General features: G+C 29.6%; 1 protein-coding gene across 4 annotated transcripts; it reads left to right on the plus strand.

The window, feature by feature from the left end:
- The first annotated feature begins 1,675 nt into the window (after positions 1–1,675).
- On the plus strand, positions 1,676–19,611 carry LOC145329238 (C-type lectin BfL-2-like). 4 transcript variants are annotated; one of them, XM_080173285.1, is made up of 11 exons: positions 1,676–4,665; positions 6,959–7,021; positions 8,118–8,159; positions 9,729–9,791; positions 9,893–9,955; positions 10,246–10,287; positions 10,818–10,863; positions 17,215–17,334; positions 17,986–18,075; positions 18,676–18,734; positions 19,493–19,611. In XM_080173285.1, exons 1-11 carry the CDS (start codon positions 4,171–4,173, stop codon positions 19,562–19,564), a joined length of 1,155 nt encoding a protein of 384 aa, XP_080029411.1. In that variant the 5' UTR covers positions 1,676–4,170; the 3' UTR covers positions 19,565–19,611. The 4 variants fall into 4 exon arrangements, with proteins under 4 accessions (XP_080029411.1, XP_080029412.1, XP_080029413.1 ...); XM_080173286.1 differs by lacking the exon at positions 8,118–8,159; XM_080173288.1 differs by lacking the exons at positions 1,676–4,665; positions 6,959–7,021 and adding an exon at positions 7,131–8,040.
- Positions 19,612–21,258: the final 1,647 nt, after the last annotated feature.

Consider the following 21,258-nt stretch of genomic DNA (forward strand, 5'->3'; position numbering starts at 1 on the left):
TTTGCTTATTCAGTTCTAAAACCTATAAGAGTTAATGTTCGTTTGTATTACTTCAGAGCTTTTTTGTTTGTTTGAAATACTACAATTTTAGCAAATTTGTGTTAAAAAATATTCAACCAATGATTATAATGAACAATATCCTCTACTTAAAAAGAACAAATTTACTTACAATTTAGTTTAAATTTATGCATTAATATTCTGCTTATTTTGTTCTGTCACCGATACAAATAGTAATGTTTGTTTGTCCTAATGTTTCATGCAGAGCTTTGCTCTTATAGATGTTTTCATTCTTTTTACACATTTGTTTTGCTTATGTAACTACGGAAATTTCCAGACTTTTATACACAAGGAGAGTTTAAAGTTGGGGTGCTTACACACAATGTGCCTATTAAGCACTCCCATCCCCCTCTTTTATTTTTTTAAAATTTAAATTTAAAAAAAGATTGGGATTATCTTAATTCTTTCAATGTTTAACATCTCTGGGGAGGGTTATAACCACGGTGCCCTAAACCTAAGGGGAACTACAAATATAACCTAGCCTAAATAAATTACAAATAAACAAATAAAAAAAGTTTATGCTAACAACCCCCCATACGCCCCCTTCTTTTTTCAAATTATCATAAAAACAGTGGGAGGAGTATCAGTGCTCAAAAATATACTTTGTGTGAAATTGACATTCTAGCCAAAAAATCTAGCCATTCTTAAAACACACTAGACAGTACAAAGTTCACATTTCAAAGTCGCATTAACTTTGAAATACAATATATGACTCTTTCACACAAATTTCCATGATGAATATTGATTACCCCCTTATTATTAAATCAATTGAAAAATGAAAAAGAGAGGGGGGTATCTCATTTTTGTTGGGTATTGTATAGCCCCGCAGGTCTAGGGCAAGTATAGATCCCTGCTTGGTATCCCCCCCCCCCACCACATAGCACAAAAATTGAAATTGAATGTTAATATCCTTTGTCCCTGTGATCTTGTAAAGTTATTTGCCACCCCTCTCTCTTAGGCAAGATTAGGTTTTTTGCAAATTCCAAAGAAAGGGGATAAGATAATGATCTACTGAATATTCGTTGTAAATTGCTTAGAACTAAATTGAGCTTTGCACTTGGGATTTCCGAGTGTAAACAAAACAAGAATGATTTTGTTAAAATAGAATAAAAGGACATTTTACATGAAATAAATTTTAAAGGGAAGTTTAGTATCAGCCATTTACATTTTGGTTTTACAGAATAAAGGTGTAACTTCTCCTGTAAAAAGGGTTGAACGTACATACATCTTACCTTTAATATTCAAGGAACAGAATGTGTGTTTGTTTGTCTGTCTGTTATGAAAATATTGCTCATTTGGCACCAAATTGATATTTTACCTGAATCCTCTAAAGAAAAATTACCTTTCTTAAAACATAAAGAATAGACAATAGTAGAACTACCCCTATGGTTAAAGTGGCCATAGAGGTCTCAAGATGTAAAGTCACGTAAATTTAAATAATAAAGAGTGCAGTTTAATTGGTTTTATACACAAAATTGGATAGAAAAAATCAAGTATTTTAAATTGAAATGAATATAAGCAAACTTACATACCCATATTTTTTAACAGATTTGTCCTAATTGCTTCTAGTCTGAAAACTAGAAAAATAAACAGTATATGTTTGATCATACACAGCACAGTTCAGTTTAGTTTCTCCGTTATAATATTAAAAAAACAGTGCACATGCAGGAGTTTAGATTAATCATGCCAGGGATGGAGAAGTTTATTCATTATAATTTTTAATTATGATAACATGCTTATAAAATATTTCAGTTAAAGCATTACAAACAGAGCAATAATAAACCAAAGAAGTTAATAATTTATTTTATTTTAATGGAATTAGACAAACTTTAAATATAATTTGTTTTACAAATTAGTTTACTCCTTTAACTTTAAAAATAATGATTATTGTCTCTCTTTATTTGATACTACTTTGAAAACATGCAAAGAAATCTTTTTTTTTATTATTTTAAAAAGATATCATCCATAAAAGCAAAGCTCTAAGTCATATAGTTACAGCAAATCAGATACTTACAACAAATTGACATTAACACTTAAGAAGCAGAATAACAATGTATATATACAAAATTCTATGCAAATTTGTTGCCACATTGCTTAATTACATGACACTGTTTCTGTTTGAATGTTTAACCCTTAATGCCCCCCCCCCCGACCCCCAGGAACCCAGCAAACCTGGCAGGGTCATCCAGGTAAAGAGCAAAAATATTTTTTTAACTTAAACAAAGCATTTTATCTTACCAAAATACTAAAATATCCTCAATTAGTACATCCTCATATTAAATACAGGTGTTCAAGTCAATTTCAGGTTCCAGATCCTGCAGGTCCTGATCCTCCAGATCTCCAGAAATCTTTAAAAGGCTCCCCTGGCCGCAATTTTTGACCTAGAGACTTTTAAATTTTAGACTTAAGCTTTTCTTACATGTCTACATAATGTATTAAAATTTCATAAAGATCCGCCACCATTTTCCCGCAACTTCGGCGGCTGGCAGCTGTCAAGTACAGCTGCGACCGCTAAAATTTATATTTTGATATTTCAAATATAAAAATTACATAAAGATAAACATTTGTTGGAAAAAAAAAATTTTCTAGCTTCAAAAATAAAAAAATTACAGCCGTTTGACATTTTTAAGTAAAAAAAGACCTAAAACAAAGGTTGTTAAATAAAAGGGTGAAGAAAGCGAAAATTTACTTTGACTTACTTAAGGTCGGAAATTCATCATAACACAGGGGACTTGCACAAATTTTTTAATACCCCGCTTTAACTGCTTAAAGCCTGCCATGAGTAGACCCAATACCCAAAATTTGAAGCCTCCAGCTTTAATAACAAAAAAGTTACAGGCATTTCAAATTGATTCTTTTAGTACAATAAAAATATTGAAAGATTTTCATCTTACTAAAAGAAAATTTGAATATTAAATAACGTCGTCTGGAAGCAAAATAAAAAGCTTATCTTTGTCAGAAACTTAGACTGCCAGTAACTGATAACATTTTTACAATAAAAAACGCCCCTTTTATATATTCAAAATTCCTTTTAAAAATTCGGTTTAAATTGCATTTGAAAGCGCAAAATCATAGCGGAAAAAAAATAAACTAATGTAAGTAATACAGATGCTCAGCTGTGATTGGTTCAGCTGACTTAGCACGGACTCAGACTTATGATTTTTAAAAATGATTTTGAATATAAAGAAGAGTTTTTTTATTGTAAAAATGTTATCAGTTAAAAATAAGCTTATAATTTTCTTTTTAGGTGACGTATTTTAATAATGAAAATTCTACTAATAGCAATGAAAAACTTTCAAAATTTTCATTGTACTAAAAATATGATTTTGAAATGTCTATAACTTTTTTGTTTTTGAAGCTGGAGGCTTCAAATTTTGGGTATTGGGTCTACTCATGGCAGTCTTTCAGCAGTTAAAGCGGTATATTTCTTGCATGGTTCCTCTAAATTGTACCTAGATAACACAGAAATCATTTTCAAAAATCAGTTAACTTTATAAATGATTACTATGATGGAGGGACAGACCAACCCTAATTATAGAACATAATCAAACTTTAAAATGAGAGAAAAGTACAAAAGATAAATTTTTCTATTGATTTTTTAGTTTATATTCATATAAAGATTATATATTTTGTATTTCCATTAGTTTTCCATACAATAGAAAGATATTTTGTTATTTTTTAGGCAACTTAATAATTTTATCTGTTTTTAATTGGATGAAGCATTGATCCTTTGGCCGCCAGGATAGGAAGATCGCTTTATACAATAATCAAATAAATAACTTCACATCAGGGATACCAATCTGTGCATACTTCTTGCTGTTCTCAAGTAATTTCTTCTGCTTTGCTGTTGGTGACAATGTGACCCTTCCAGAGCCAAGGATTATCATCCTTGGAGCCACAGGAGTTGGCAAGTCAAGTCTGGCCAATGTACTTTTAGGAAACCCACCAGATTGTGATGACTGTCTTTTTCCAGTTTGTCCTGGCAGTAAATCCTGCACAAAATCCACATCCTATGGAACAGGACAATTTAATGGAAATGGCTTTCCTGTTACTGTTGTGGACACTCCTGGCTTTGGGGATTCTGATAATGATAATTCAATTTTGATAGATGAAATGGTTCACTTTCTAAAAGATACAGTTAAAACAACTAATACTTTCCTTTTGCTATTCAATGGACAACAAGACAGAATTGATAAATCTCTTCAGCAGATGTTGAGAGAATTACAGGCTTTGTTTGGTGAGACGATTTGGTTAAATATCATTTTGTGTTTTACATTTTGGCCTTATGATAAAACCTCCATTGCAAGACGTAACAGTACTGGTAAGACAGAAACATGGAAAATAAATGATTTCAATTTGGCCCTTCAAGACAAATATGGAATAAAAAAAAATTTATCAGCAGTTTTCATTGATTCGTATGCAAGGAAAGATTTCAGTCTTGGAGATAAAACACAACAGCTTTATTTTGAGACAGAGATGGAAAAATTATGGAATTTGACAAATAATTTTCAATCTTTCCCTCTGAGGACCATACAAGATGTACTAGAGGAAGTGTATGATCTTAGGGGAGAAAATGGACAGTTGAAATTAGATATTCAGCAGCTAGAGGTTGTTATGTTTACAATTGTGTTAAAAAGTCCAAAATGCTCTGGTAAAATACCTGGTGTCATAAATCAGCCCCATCCCCACACTAGCCACAAAGTGACAAAACTAGAAAGGCTGAGCCTTCAAAATAATTATAGGGTTGTTTATTATTAGTAAATATGAGTAAGTCTAGACCTTAAAATTTTTGAACCACCCACTTTACAGCTAGTCTGGTTGACTATTTGTAAGGCAAAAATTTTCTTGGCTTAATTAAAAAAAATAAAGTCCCTGTAGTGTAATGTAACAAAAATTTAGCTTAGTGGGTTTTGAAAGATGAAATAAATTCAGATTTTAAGTTTGAAACAGTACACAGAGAAAAGACAATTAATGTTGTACATTTATCAGACAATTAAAATGTTCCAAGCTATTCATTAAAACTTCTTTAAATTTCATGATAGTTCAAATTAGTCCATATATCTAATCTCTGGTGTGCACAACTGCTTCTCTTATTGCTTAATGATTAATATATTTGAATAGTTCTTTAGCTACAAATTATAATTTATTTTTCCATACTCCTTATACATTATAATCAAACACTTCTAACATTCACATAAAAAAATAAAGGAAATTATCTTATGAACTCTCTTATGTCTTATTGACATATCCAACTAATTTATTAGAAGACAGTCACAAAGTGACAATTACTCAATCCACTAGTCTATAAATAAATAGGATTCATATTGAATAAGTCAGTCAATAACTTTTTTCCAATGTAATGGAGTAACTGATCCCAAAATTTTATTATAAAACTTTGGAACTAGTGTGTTAAACATAAGAATTTTATTATTTACATTTTTTTGAATACCAGAAACTGTGATATAGCAATGAAAAGGTGATCTTGTAATACAGTAAATATAGCTAATTTCAAATAACATGTTTGTATTACTACTTTTTTACAGTTGCTTTATTTAAACAACAAAGGGAGACATAAATGGGCAGAGTAATATTTTTCATTAAGGATGAGCAATTTTTTGTGAGCATTAATTTTTCCATCATTTATGACTTCCCCTTATAACACTTTTTCAACAGAACAGCTATTGAGTACAGGGGTATGTCTGTAAATCTGTAATTCTGACTGTCCAATGCTTGATTGACTGACTTTAGCAGAAATTTTTTTACCTAGACCGTGAGTTAAATCAAATAAATTTTTCTTTTTTAAATTTTAAATGTATTAAAATTTTTCTTTTTAGATTCCTACTTACAGTACTTTTTAACAAGGCAAACAGTTTTATTATGATGGATTTTAAAATAAGAAAAACTTTAAATTAGTGCTTAGTGCTAGTTATGAATCATCTAAGATAATGGCAAAGTAAAAATATAGAAAATATTTAAACCAATAAATTCATTTAATTTGGTGTACTAGTAAGATAAAATAATTATTGCAATCTGTAGAAAACATTAATTCAAGATTGCTACTCTTAGGTATGTCATCAGTAAGTTAAGTAAAAGGTATGTTTTGTTAGATCAAAATTGGAATGCTTGTTTAATAATAGATGTTGATTATACATGCTTAAAAATGTTATTACCTAGAGGTGTTTTATTATGTGTTAAAACCAGGGACGTTGTGGGTTTAAAACACCTTCCTCAATTTTAAAAGTAAAAGCAAAAGTTTTTCAAGGGGTTGGGAAATATCAACCAACTCCATTATTTTTAACTTTAGTTTTGAAAAGAAAAAAAATATTTTTTTTTGAAGGGGATTGTCCCACCCCTCATGAAAAAAAGCTTTAAACCATCACAGGACCAGGAGGTATATTCCCTGAAGAATACAGCTCAATCAGTTCATCGGTTACTGATGTCTAAAGCTTCATACAGACATCATTCTAATTTATATTATAGAAGATTAATTCTAGCATTTAGTCCCCTTTAGAAAAAATCTAGCTTTTGTCATATACTAGTGTTTGTTGCATTCTAGTGTTTGTCGCATTCTAGTGTTTGTTGTATCTAGGTTATGTTGTTTCAAAGAATTGTCTGTCCACTGTTTGTCTGTCTAGCATTTGTCAAAATGCACTGTTTGGCATATCTAGGGTTTGACATTGCACCATGTAATCATGTGTATTTTTAGAGATGTTATAGTTGTGCCTTACAATTGTAGAATTAGCATTGGAACTTTTGAGATTTTTTTTGGCATGTCAAAGGAGATTTTTCATGGGATTTATTATTAATAAATTAATTATTTATTAATCATAAATCCCTAATACATGTAAAATAAATTACAAATTTGTGAACACTTTAATTAATGTTGTTATTTTGATTTTAGTCTGATTTAAAAGAAAAAGAAAGAAAAATACAGTCACAACAAGATAGCATAAGTAAATTGAATGTGAGTTTAGATTGCATGTTTGACATTAAAAACATAAAAAGTAAAATAATTTTTATAGTACTGTTTATTTGTGAACACATATAAGTTAAACAAAAAAGTTTTAAACTTTTAAAGCATTTCCATATAAGGAAACATAGCAACAAAAAAAACATAGAAATTCAAATTATTTTTCTGAGAAAAGAATTCTCTTTTGACCAAACAGCTATTTTCCTATTGATTAAAGGGAGTGTGAATGTAAAAATTTCTCATCTGATTATCAAATCTTAACATTTTCTAAGCACATTTTACTACACTGATCAACCAAAAACGTCCTATTAACAAGCATATCCAGGAATAATGTTTTTGTGGTATTTTGAGAGGAAAAAAGGAAAAAATAGGGAAAATCTTAACGTTTTTGTTTCGTATAATGTTTGTAGGGATATTTAACTTGTCATATATAGTTGAAACAATTTACTTACTTTTAAGGATTTATCTTATGATATCAAATTGCCAATTAGTTTTTTTATAACATAGTAATTAGGTAATAAAGATCTATTTTAAATTTGTATTATTGACAAAAAAATTAATGTCTACAAAGTGTTGAATCTCAGAGGTTATTTAAAATAATAATATCCTTCTTTATTGTGTTGGACAATAAATAACCCACTTTGGAGAATTAGTTTACACTTTTATCAGACTGTTTATAAAGAAATATTGCACCTTTATTATTTACAAATTTGTAATTAAAGGTGGGCGAGAGATGGGCCATCTAAAGTTACTAATAAAAAAAAACCTGTTTCTAGCTTTGTTATTGTATTTGGTTTTCAACAAAAAAAAATTGCTTATTTCATCAATTTCTAAGTAACTATACATTGGTTTAAAGAAAGGATTATGTTAAAAGTCAACTTAACTTTCGGCGAAAAAAGCTGTTTTTAAGGAAATGAGTGACAGTTTTGCCCTATATTTGAGATTATATGAATGAGATGATGTTAAGGTTTGATAATCTGATGAGAAATTTTCTTGTTCACAGTCCCTTTAAGGTAGAAAAAGGAATCTTCTTATTGAATTTTTATTCTGTGTAAAGTATTTCTAATTAATTTTGTTATATTGATTTCAGTCCAATTTAATAGAAAAAGAAAGAACAGTGGAGTCATGTGAGGTAAGTTTATGTTAACAACATTTAGTTTTGTGTATGATTAAAACAGTGCACACTGGTCCGAAAACGGAGATTTGGGTCAACAATTCGTTTTAGCCGTTTTTTGGCCGATTTCGATGCCCAATACGGCAAATTGGGGGTTTTAGGGGTCAGGGAGTCCATTTATGAGAAAAAAATATATGACCTCGAAGGTCAAAGACCTTTAAAATGACCTTTAAAGTCTGATTTTGCCGTTCTCGTGGCTTTATTGGACATTTAGGGGGGGAAGGAGGTGTCCAATCAAGGCGACACTGAAATACGTTTTTATAGGGGATTGCATTAGCTAAATTTCATGTGAAGTAAAAATTTTTGTAAAATAAACTGGTTTTGCACCAGCTGAATTTCAAATTTTCGCCTTTATTTATAGTTTTAACCCATTTATATAAATTTATATAAATATATATATATATATTATATTATTAAGACATACTTTTAAAAAAGAATTTATTTGATACTTAAAGTCTTGAAAATTGTAATTTTTAATTAATTAAATATTTACAAATCAAAGCCCAAAAAATGTGTTTATGTTTAAATAGAAGCAGACGAACACACACATGAACGCACACACACGAACGCAGACACACGAACACATAGTTTCGACCAATCAGAGGCAAGAGATTTTTCTTAATTGTCCAATGAGAACTCAGTATTTTGGCTTCGACCAATAAGAGACAAGGACCTTTGTTTCGACCAATCAGAAGCGAGATTGGCTACGCTAGAATGTGTAGGCAAAAGATTGAATTAATATATGTATGTTTTACGACACGTATATTATTTTTTTTTATAATGCACAAAACGAACAAAATCGGATGCCATATATATCGTGAAATATGAAGCTAATTACAATACCAACAAATTCTCTTTAATAAACATGCGCGAAACTCGGAGAATACTCACTAAGAAAATTTTGCCAAACTACCCTTATCTTAAAAACTGAGAAAAAAAACCACATTTTTGCATTTTGTACCATTTTTTGTGTTATAAATAATTTTTAAACTTATATAGGACTTATTTTAGTTGGACAATTTTCAACATGCGGATATTTGATTTTATCACATTTAAGCAAGTATAGCCAATTTATCAATGTCAACAATACCTTCTTAGATTTTAGGGTTCTGCAGCTTTGGCCCCAAATTATTTCAAAAAACATATTATCAACATGGGTTGATATTTAAAATAAAGGTGGCCCAGGATGTCTTTGAAGGCTGGCAGGTCAACTTTTGTCTAAATTGATGGGTAGGAAAAATTGAATTGTTGACCCCTCCAGACCAGTGTGCAGTGGACTATAATCAACTGACTGTCTCTCTCTGACAGTTTATCTGTTTGACATTGCACCATGTAATGATGTGTATTTTTAGAGATGTTAAAGTTGTGGCTTACAAATGCAGAATAATATTAGAACTTTTGAGAGTTTTTTTGGCATGTTTAAGGAAATTTTTCACAGGATTTATTATTAATCATAAATCTTTAATACATGTAAAATAAATTACAAATTTGTGAACACTTTAATTAATGTTGTTATTTTGATTTCAGTCTGATTTAAAAGAAAAAGAAAGGAAAATACAGTCACAACAAGATAGCATAAGTAAATTAAATGTGAGTTTATGTTGTTGAAATTGACATTATAAATCTTTAATACATGTAAAATAAAATACAAATTTGTGAAAACTTTAATTAATGTTGTTATTTGATTTCAGTCTGAATTAAAAGAAAAAGAATGGAAAATACAGTCACAACAAGATAGCATAAGTAAATTGAATGTGAGTTTATATTGCTAAATTTGACAACAAAAACATAAAAAGTAAAATAAATCTTATAGTACTATTTATTTGTAAACAAATTTAGGTTAAAAGTTTTTTAACTTTTGGAGCATTTCTATACAGGGAAACGTAGCAATAAAAAAGCATAGAGCTTCATATTAGTTTTCTGAGTAAAGAATTTTCTTTTGACAAATAGCTATTTTCCTATAGATTAAGGTAAAAAAAGGAATCTTCTTATTTGATTTTTAATTCCGAGTGAAGAATTTCTAATGTTGTTATATTAATTTCAGTCTGATTTAAGAGAAAAAGAAAGAACAGTTGAGTCATATAAGGTGAGTTTATATTATTAACATTTAACTTTGTGTGTGATAAAGATAGTAGACAATAATTAACTGACTGCCTCTCTGAAAGTTTGTCTGTTTGAATGTCTGTCTAATGTAAAGTTCAAAAAGCTGATTTCCTTGGCTGCTATATGAGATAAATATCTGATTTATTTTAGGTTTTGATTTTTTACATTTAAGTGTTACTATTTTTGAATTTAATTTTGTGTGTCCATCTATCTCTTTTACTATCTGTCATTCCTTCCGTATGTTTAAGATATAATTTTCTTGGCTGAGTGGTGGGTTTTGCCCTTCTCCATCCCTAAGAGTCAATATTTCTCATTCAAGTTAATTTAACAATTTATTCAATTCACATTCCCTTAATAGTGGATAGAAAAAGAAACTTTCACTCTATATTGAAATAAGAATAGAGGAACATATATAAATAAGAGTTGTAAAATATATTTGTTTAAATTAGTTTGATTTCTAATTTTGCCATTACTAAAAATTAACATAGAACTAACCAATATTTTGTATTTTAGTCAAATGTGTGTCAATCAAATTCATTTAATTATGACATGGGAACAGGTTAAATTTGCTTATATAAAAATATCTGAAATATATTTATTTTTGTAACAAGGTTGTCTAAGATTTTTATTTTCTAGGGGGGGGGGGGGGCAGGAACTGAGAAATAATAAGGTCTGAAGCAGACCAAAAATTATCCTCCTTAGTTTCACTGTAAATAAAACAGACTAATGAAAATATGAACATACCAATAATTAGATGAATTAAGTTATACATAAGTTTTGTAAACATGCAAACATTCAAACAAATGCAAACAGTGTCCTAACATTTAAAATATAAATTTTAAAAATGATAATTAAAGGATGCAACATTTTAAAAAGCTATGCAAACACATCTTAAATATGATCTTATACATATCTAGACATTTAATATTAGTTAACTTTCTTAAATAAAATTCTGTATAAACCTATCCTAAAATCTTTTAGATAATATATAATCAATTATAACTTTATCATAGAACTTAATTGCTCTAGGATTTATAATTCAAAGTCAAGTTATAATATAAAGGATAACATAACATAAAGATTACTTCTTTATCCTTAGAGATCGGTCTCCAATTCCCACCTTAAAGTGGCTGTGAATTTGCAAATAACGTTATATATATAGGTAGATAACTGATAATTGAAGATAAATCTTTAAAAATATTGCCTAAAAAGATGACAAATATTTAATTAGATGAAAAAGAATTTTTAAATTTTCTGAACAGTTCAATACCGCGCACGTCATTCTTATGAAAATTGAATAATAAATGCAGTAAATACAAACAATTGTAGTGGTTTATAGAGAATTGCATTCAAATTAGATAAAACATTGTGTGTTTCTTTTATTTATCATTTAAAAGTAACACACTTGACAATCATTTTATTGATAAAAAATGCAAAAACTAAAATTAGTTACAGGTCAAAATTTAAAATATTTTTTACTGTCTCGGAATTTGCATTATCTCTCTCTCTCTCTCTTTTTTCCTTTTCTCTCTCTCTCTCTCTCTATCTATCTCTCTCTCTCTCTCTCTCTCTCTCCCTCTCTCTCTGTTTCTCTTCTTTTTCACACATTCATATTTTTACCTGGGGGGTTAGTTGTTAAATAAATATTATTTAAAGTAAAAAAAGAAACCAAGTCTAAATTTATATTTTTCTAATTTATATTCAATTCACTAGCAACTGCGTCCCTAGTATCAGGGATTTTGGAAGGGATATATAAGGGCAGAAAAATAGCTTTAAAGCAACAAACGACTTTTTTAATAAATATAAAATAGCCTAAAACCTTTGCTACAGACAAAAAAATCTTACCTTTTTTAAAAATACTAGCAGCTACGCCCCTAGAAGCCTCTAGTGCCACTTAAGTTAGGGGGGGGGGGGGTTGACCTCATACCATATTAAATTTGAGTTTCAAAAGAATAAAAATAGTTTAAAACCTTCCCAGGACCTATTAGAAACTTCATCGTAAAGAAGAACAGTATAGGATCAGCGGTTAGCGAGATCCTTCGGGACAGACAAAAAACCGCTTATTACTTTATATAATAGGATGATATTGTTAAATCTTTTCATTAAAAACTCACCTTGTCTATGTTATAGAGGGGGTGGATGGCTGGGGCATTGTAGGCTGAGTGAGTGTACGTGTGGGTGTGTGTGTGTGTGTGTAGGTAAGTGGATAGGGCGTTTTATGCTAAGTGAGTGAGAGTGTGTGTGTGTGAGCGAGTGTGTTAGGCTAAGTAGTGTGTGGGTGTAGATAAGTGGGATGTTACGTGTGTGTGTGGGTTCTAACTTTTCATTAGCGTAAAGAAAAGAAAATTAATTTTTATGGAAATATTTTAGTAAAATGACTAAATTTTTTGCTGAAAGTGTATAGCAAATATAGTAGATTTTTATTTTTTAAACAATTGAATTCTTAAATGTTATTGATTCTAGAGATTTAAACAATTTTTCTTTTGTCACTATACCTGCATAAACAAAGCGGTATTTGGTTAATGATTTTAAAAAATAAACCAAACTTTTTCATTACATTTAAAAGAAAGTTCGAAGACAAATATTGATAAAGGTTTATTACAAAATTATTTCCTAAGTATTGATTTTTTTGTTTTTATCTGCAAGCGAAGAAATGGCCTATTTTCTTATAGTTTAATTGTTTCTCTAATTTTAACGTTAACTTTGTGTGGAATTGAACTTGGAATTTTAATCTAATTTTTTTCTAACTTACTGGAACTTTTAAGAAATTATTCTATGAAAATTACTTAAAAAATGAGGAAAGGTAAATAAAAATGAATTCTGAAAAAACTAATTCTTGATCTCTTTAATAGATTGGGGGGGGGGGGGTCATATTGACCCCCCCCTCTATCTCGGCTTTTGTTACAGTTAGAGACATAAAAATTTTTTCTGGTGGTTCATGTGCATATTAAGATAAATTAATTTTTCTAGTCATAGTGGTCAGACCGTTCCTTAGCTGCTTTTTAGGGGCCAGCCGCTAAATATTAAAACAGCTGTAGATCGGCCAATTTTAAAGCTAGGATCACAAAATTTTAGGTGAAACTTTTATTTTTTATAACAAAAAAATTACTTTTTCTGACCATCGCCGAAAAACGGCAAATAATGGAAACTGCCATTTTCGGCGGTTACGGTGGTAAAATGGCGGTTGGCGGCGCCGATTTATATTTTTATCTGTTTCTGATCACAATAAAAGACTACAAAAAAATTTGGTTAGTCTAGAGCTGTTTTGAAATTAGGCAGCTGGCAGCTGACAAATGTCAAAACAAATGACAAATGTAGGAAATAGAAAATCAGTCAAAAATCGGTCAAGGAGTGGTCAAACAGTCATGACCTTACTACTCACAGAAGTTTATTATTGCTCAAGGATGTACCTCAAAATTTATGTACTCTAGCTGTAATAGAAGCCACAATATATCTGATATAAGTCCATAGTAAAAGCAGGACACAAAATTGGTCAGGAAGCGGTCAAATGGTCAAACGGTCATAACACAACTATTCTCAGATGTTCATTGATATCCTAGTATTAAATAAAAAAAATTTTAGGTCTCTATCTTATACACAAAAGTCATAATGAAGAAATTAAGATTTATTTAGAATTTTTCTAAATTTGGTGCCACCTAACTGACTTTGACCGGACGCCATGACCGACACAGACCAGATATCCTTATAAGATCAACTCTTGGCGACGTATAATTACTAAACTTAAAAAGTCATGAAGTCACAACTCTCTATCTTACCTACAAAAAAAGGACATTGAAAAAACTAGAGGGGGGGGGGTAGATATACCACACTTTTCTGGGATCTTGCCAGATCAAGTATCAACTGTGGGGAATACCAAAGGATGACTCCATGCAAAATTTGAGCCGGATCCGGCCAAAACCGGCCGGGATTTTTATAAAAAACCGGTTTTTCCCGGTTTTTAGGGGGTATCTGTAAAACAAGCCCCCTCCTGGGTACGCCCCAATATTGATTTTTGCTTTAAGGTCTGATCTGAATTCCTCAACACTGGATATGACCCCTAGAGTTGAAAAAATGGTTAAAATCCGGTCTTTTGACCGGTTTCCGGCCATTTCCGGCCCAAAAAAAAAAAATTTTAAATCAAAACTTCATCTAAAATTAAAAAAAATATGCTTTAAATTCCATTTTTCATTAATAATTTTTCAAAAAAACAAAAACCTTAGGTAATGAAGATAATTTTAGCAACTTAAAATGTGAAAAAAGGTTGAAAATTGACAAACTTATGTCAATTTGAAAAATGTTGGTAAATCCTAAAAATTTGACGGATTTATACATACATTTCAGAATTTAGGTTGACTATGGTCTTTAAGATACGCCATATCCAACAAAATTGCAATGAGAGGGTCTAAATGTTTTTCTTAACCAAAATTCTACATACCCTGGTGGTTCCAGGGATATATCATTAAAGCTTGTCGGCTGGCCAGAAAGCTTTTAACAGGCGGCCGACTAAAAGCCGGATTTAATGGTTATCAACTGTACAAAGTAGCGATTTTCGTTTTTTTTGGCCAAAACTCATGCAGGGAGTTGTTTTTTGGGATTGACATACAAAAGCAAGTTTGTACAACTTATTGGGGCGGACATTTCTTTAATTACGCATTATCCGCCACAGGCGAACCTATTGGCTTTTATTTGCCGCCAAAGGCGCAATTAAATACTTTTCTTTTGCAAATTTAATTGGCTACATTTTATGTGACATAATTTTTTTGTGCGTCCAACCAGTTTTGTTCCAGTTGAAATTTAAAAAAAAGATAACAACTTCTAATTATACCAACCCCATGAAATGTATTTTCCCCCCACAAGAAACAAGTTTGGGTGAAATAATTTTTTAAGCTGCAGGCTCCAATTTATCTTATTATTAATTATAACACTATAAATATGAATTATATTATCTTACCATATTTATACATAATAATTATGATTATGTTATTATTATTATTCAGTCATAGTATTATAAGTATTAATTATCATATATAACCTATTACAAATCAATCAATAAATTATAATACATAACCTATTTTAAATCGATCAATAATAACTCATATTAATTATCATTATCATTTTATTACTTATTATTTATGATTTTATCATTATTAATCATATAAAATATCCTATTACTAATTGATCAATACTTATTCATATTGTTATAATTTTTAAAAAAATGTAGTAACTATCACCATTTCTAAATTACTTTATTTGATTATCAATTGAATTACCTAACCTATTACATATCTTTTTAATTTATAAATAATTGCTAGAGATGAATAATAAGTATTCAGATTTGTCAGTAATAATCATTAAAGATTAATCAGATAAATAAAAGATAAATTAGAAAAAAAAATTACCAAGTAGTAAATATCAGTGATTGAAATGTGGAATTAATTATCAAAATTATGATGTACTAACAATTAGTGTTTAATTAATTTTAAAATTGCAAGAAAAAAATAATTATGATTAAAAAGTAATAATTTTTAAATTTCAACTGGAACAAAACCAGTTAGACACACAAAAAAATTTACTTCACATGAAATGTAGCCAATTTAATTTGCAAATGAAAAGTATTTCAGAGTTATCTTGATTGGATGACTCAAAAATAGTCTTTAAAACCTCGCGAACGACAAAATCGCCAAAAATCATGATTTCGGCGGCAATTAACTGCCAAACTGTCAGTTAGAGGTGAATGATTCATAAGTAAAGAAATTTTCCCCTTAAAAAGTTAAACATTATTGAAGAAGTGTCCTAAGTCGTCAAATCGACTCCATTATCCCATAAAGGGCCAAAAAAAAAAAATTTTTTTTTAAAATTGTCAAAAATCGCGCCTTTGGCAGTGCATATCAGGCAATAGGTTCGCCCGTGGAGGATAATGCGTAATTAAAGAAATGTCCGCCCCAATAAGTTGTACAAACTTGCTTTTGTATGTCAATCCCAAAAAACAACTCCCTGCATGAGTATTGGCCAAAAAAACGAAAATCGCTACTTTGTACAGTTGATAACCATTAAATCCGGCTTTCATTCGGCCGCCTGTTAAAAGCTTTCTGGCCAGCCCACAAGCTTTAATGATATATCCCTGGAACCGCCAGGGTATGTAGAATTTTGGTTAAGAAAAACATTTAGACCCTCTCATTGCAATTTTGTTGGATATGGCGTATCTTAAAGACCATAGTCAACCTAAATTCTGAAATGTATGTATAAATCCATCAAATTTTTAGGATTTACCAACATTTTTCAAATTGACATAAGTTTGTCAATTTTCAACCTTTTTTCACATTTTAAGTTGCTAAAATTATCTTCATTACCTAAGGTTTTTGTTTTTTGAAAAATTATTAATGAAAAATGGAATTTAAAGCATATTTTTTTAAATTTTAGATGAAGTTTTAATTTAATTTTTTTTTTTTGGGGCCGAAAATGGCCGGAAACCGGTCAAAAGACCGGATTTTAACCATTTTTTCAACTCTAGGGGTCATATCCAGTGTTGAGGAATTCAGATCAGACCTTAAAGCAAAAATCAATATTAGGGCGTACCCAGGAGGGGGCTTGATTTACAGATACCCCCTAAAAACCGGGAAAAATCGTTTTTTTATAAAAATCCCGGCCGGTTTTAGCCGGATCCGGCTCAAATTTTGCATGGAGTCATCCTTTGGTATTCCCCACAGTTGATACTTGATCTGGCAAGATCCCAGAAAAGTGTGGTATATCTAGGGGGGGGGGGGTCAATATGACATTACACTCTCAATCTACATAGATACATACTAAAAAGTTAAATACCAAGTTAATTACTTCGTTTCTGTATCCATTTTTAAACAGTAAGACTAAATATCATTCTAAATCATTCTATTGTTTACTTTTTTCTATTAAGGCATTTGCTACAAGATAATCAAGGAACCTCTCAGTTGGGATGATGCCAGAGAGAGGTGTAGAGGGTGGAATGCTGATCTTATCAGTATCCACTCTCAGCAAGAAAACAATCTTGTATTTAGTAAGATAATTTTAATTAAAAATTCACAAAATAAAGGAAGCGTTTGAAAAAAATATTTAAAAAACAGTTCATGTAGTGTGTATGGCTAAAATGCCAACAAGGATAACAATGTCTTAAAGTTAAATAGTCAAAAGAAAATAAAACTAAGCTTACTACCTTTTTCTAAACAGTCGAATACAAATACATAGTAAATGCTTACATTTCCATCTAAAGTATTCAACAAATATTTCTCCAGATTATTATGTTTATTACAGGAACGTTTATGTGGTAAGAAAGATTACATATTACATACTTTCATTACATTTGTATTATATTTACAATTAAAACTGGGGTTTAATTGTCATAGCATTATATCAATACTTAAAAATACATAACACCATGTCTAAATGTAAATTGTAGAAAATATTTTGATTATACTTAATGGTTACACAAATCAAGCAGATGATTATGTCATTATCTGAATGTTTACCTAACTGATAAGAATAAGAAGTTTATGGATCCACTTTATAAGCTATATACAAACAGTAACATCTGAAATAGTTTGGTTAATTTAATGTACTTTTTAGTGATCAATTCTAAATAAAAGTCCCTAAATATTAGGAGCAAACCTAAAGGTAGATTTAGTATGGTATATAACAAAAATCTATTTAGGCATTGCTAAAAGATTAGGTCGTCAAACTTGGATTGGCTTGAATGACCAAGCCCAGGAGGGGTCTTTTGTGTGGGCCGATAAAAGCTCAGGTGAAGTGTATACTTTATATATCTTTAAAACATAATACACTCAATATAATTTTATATTAAAACAAGGTTAATTAATTCATAAAAGCAAAACTCAACTCATCAGCTGAACAGACATACAAACCTTAACAAATATTTGCACTTGATATTATTTAGAAGACTAAACAAAAATACCTCACAAATCTATTCCAAGATTATTTAAATACGGGGAGCCTTATAATGGACAAACGTACAATTTACCACTTGATTATAGAGATGCTCTGTTTATAACATTAAAGCTAATTATAAATAAATATATATATTCCAAAAGTAGCAATCATATAGAAAGGGGGATAGGAGGGAAGTTGGTGGTTTAAGTTGTACCAACTAAGTACATAAAATCTTTCCACGACCAGAAGACTCTACATTGTAAATTATGGCCATATTGGTCCAGCAGGTTGCAAGACAAAAGATATACTGACAAAAACACATAGCACCTCTATTTTAGTAAAAATCTTTAGGATCAAATAAAAATTATGCGTTTTTATAATATTCACATATTTGACATATTTCTTACACGAGCTTTGTTTGTATTGATTATAATTATTTTTTTTTTTATTTTAGTTGAATACAAAAACTGGCACTATCAGATCCCAAATGGGGGTAGAAGTAAGTGTGTTTGTGTAAGTTAATTTCTTATTCTTATTGAGAAATCAAAATAAAAATCATATTTTTGTTCTCAATATTTCTTGTGTAAGTTTATGTAAAGTTGTCTGTAGATACATATATATTAGAAATAGGAGAAAGCTACTGTGAAAATATGACAAAACCCACTATGTCTTTTCTTTCCATGATTCAATATTTCTATAAAACCTATAAAAATGGGATTTTTAACCTTAATAAAATATCTAAATGGAAATCTTAGTGGTACACATTAATATTAAATAAATTTACTAGCATAAACTATAAGTTGTCGTATAATATTAAAGATTTATCTCAACTGTATGCCATCAGAAGGATGAATTTGTTTTATATTATTGTTAAAGTTATAACCAATATATAGCATCACTATTGTAAACTATGATAATAGATGTAGAATATACAATACATGGATATTATAACAGGAGAAATTTTTTTGTCAATTCAGGTTGCAATATCCCCTTCCATTTATTGGTCAGGCTTGTATTCAGTAGGAGGCAGAGGGATGGGGTAAAAAAAGGGGGAATGGAGGGATTGTTATTTTAGCCCTCTACAGAGTTCACTTTATTATAGAACATGAAAATCTGGTGTATTAAGTAATAATAAACTTTAATCTATACTCTATACAATATTCTTTTCTAAAATTCATACTATAAAATTAATTTGTTGACATAAAAGCAGTCTAACAAAGTTTATATGATACAAATATTAGATTTTAAGTATGTGTTATGTTCATTTGTAGGTATGGTATACTGATGGCATATGGGATGGTCATGGATGCAATTACAAAAAACCATCTGTATGTAAATTGTAATTACAGATATTATGTTGCTTCTTATGAATAAAAGCTTGAATTATAAATCTTTAATTGTTATTAATTAAGTTTAGATACTTTTATGTATTATGGCTGGTTAAGCAATAAAACATTCCCTGATTTCTCATAATTATTGGTATGTGATTGACAAGATAGCAGTAGGAAAAAAACAAGAAAACAAATTAATTACAATAAGAAATGATAATAAAACAAAATAGAATTATATAAATTAAATAATAAAAAATATAAATGACTTGACAATATAAGCTACTCTGTAAGTAAGTTGTGTCTGAAATCATTGTAAAGAAATAGTATCTATATACTTTTCAGTATCTAATGTGTTACAGTTTCTATATCTTACTTTGTCTGTCTGTTCATTATTACAAAGGAAAATTTAAATCAAATATTTTACTAAATAAAACAAAATTATGATAAATGAACTTATTATCATTATTCAATAATTAATATTTACGGCTACTCTATAATTAAAGTAAGTCTGAATTTCTGTCAAAGAATCAAACATTGCATTGTACAATATTAATAAATACATTAATAACTTAAACCTAAAATAAAATGAATAACACAAATAATATAGATTAAATGAGGGGTTATTAATGTATCTACTTGATGTTTATTAACACACTTGCCTTGTTACTAGGGTATATCATACTTTGTTCTGTTCATAGTAATAAAGAGAAATTTTAATTAATATTCCCCCTACACTAAATATTATAATGTAGTCTTCTGATCAAGAATAATCTTATTTATTTCAATCTTTGCTTGATCATTTATGAAACAATTTGGTTAAATATTAAATTCAAAGCATCTCTATAATTTGTTAACTTTTTTCTAGTATTTTGTAATTACTAATATGTAATGTGATTAATTTCATAAGCATAAGAACTATTTATTTTAAATGTAAGTATGTCCACATCAAACATATTGCCTATTGACTAACTGGAAATAAAATCTGTATGGGTAAGGAAAGGCTAAGCAGCCACAACAATAACAACTACCAGCAGTCAAGCAAGGTTTACAGAAACCTCCTCACCAGCAAAAATTTCAGCCTCAGTCAACATTAGTGGCAGCCCTAATCATTCTGAATTAAACCGCAGTCATCTAACAAAGCCGTTTTAAACAGCTGTAGGTGATGAAATATTCATGCAAACAGCTCAGGCAAATCTTGGATAGTAGCTGCAACAAACAGCATTGATTCGAGAATATTTCGAATATACTGAAAAAGAATATCTACCACCATCAACAATATGTTTCAGCTACTGCCACTCTCAGCCATCAAATTCTGATGTTAGCATAGTATCTCAATAGTTGTGTATCAAAATATGAATATGCCTATATATGAAACCTACTTTTGAAAATGTTACTATACATCCAGTAATGGAGGGGGCATTAGACTGTAAATTATACTGGTATTCAAAGTTTAAAAACTTTGGGTACATTACTAAATCTTAATTGGTTGGTTCAAATTAGCAGAGGCAAACTTTTCACATGATAGTTAAATCTATAATGTGGTAATTTTATCATAATTGTCTTATCCCTTCAGATCCTTGATGTAACTAGAAAAAAATAGTTGTATTGATTTTTAAAAAGAATTCTTTTATTTCAATATTGAAAGTGCTGTGATTCTATATTTTATCAGGGATCTTAATGGATAGGGCAAAGGGTCTAATTTTCTG

The sequence above is a fragment of the Acartia tonsa genome, chromosome 10 (assembly GCF_053477335.1).
Source record: "Acartia tonsa isolate MP-2025a chromosome 10, ASM5347733v1, whole genome shotgun sequence".
Lineage (NCBI taxonomy): Eukaryota > Metazoa > Arthropoda > Copepoda > Calanoida > Acartiidae > Acartia > Acartia tonsa.

What these genes read in the sequence shown, in the direction of transcription:
- LOC145329238 (XM_080173285.1), top strand. Translation starts at nt 4,171, where the DNA reads ATGGTTCACTTTCTAAAAGATACAGTTAAAACAACTAATACTTTCCTT. An exon ending in ATAGCATAAGTAAATTGAAT is followed by an intron (nt 7,022 to 8,117) that starts GTGAGTTTAGAT and finishes TATTGATTTCAG; the next exon opens with TCCAATTTAATAGAAAAAGA. An exon ending in ATAGCATAAGTAAATTGAAT is followed by an intron (nt 9,956 to 10,245) that starts GTGAGTTTATAT and finishes TATTAATTTCAG; the next exon opens with TCTGATTTAAGAGAAAAAGA.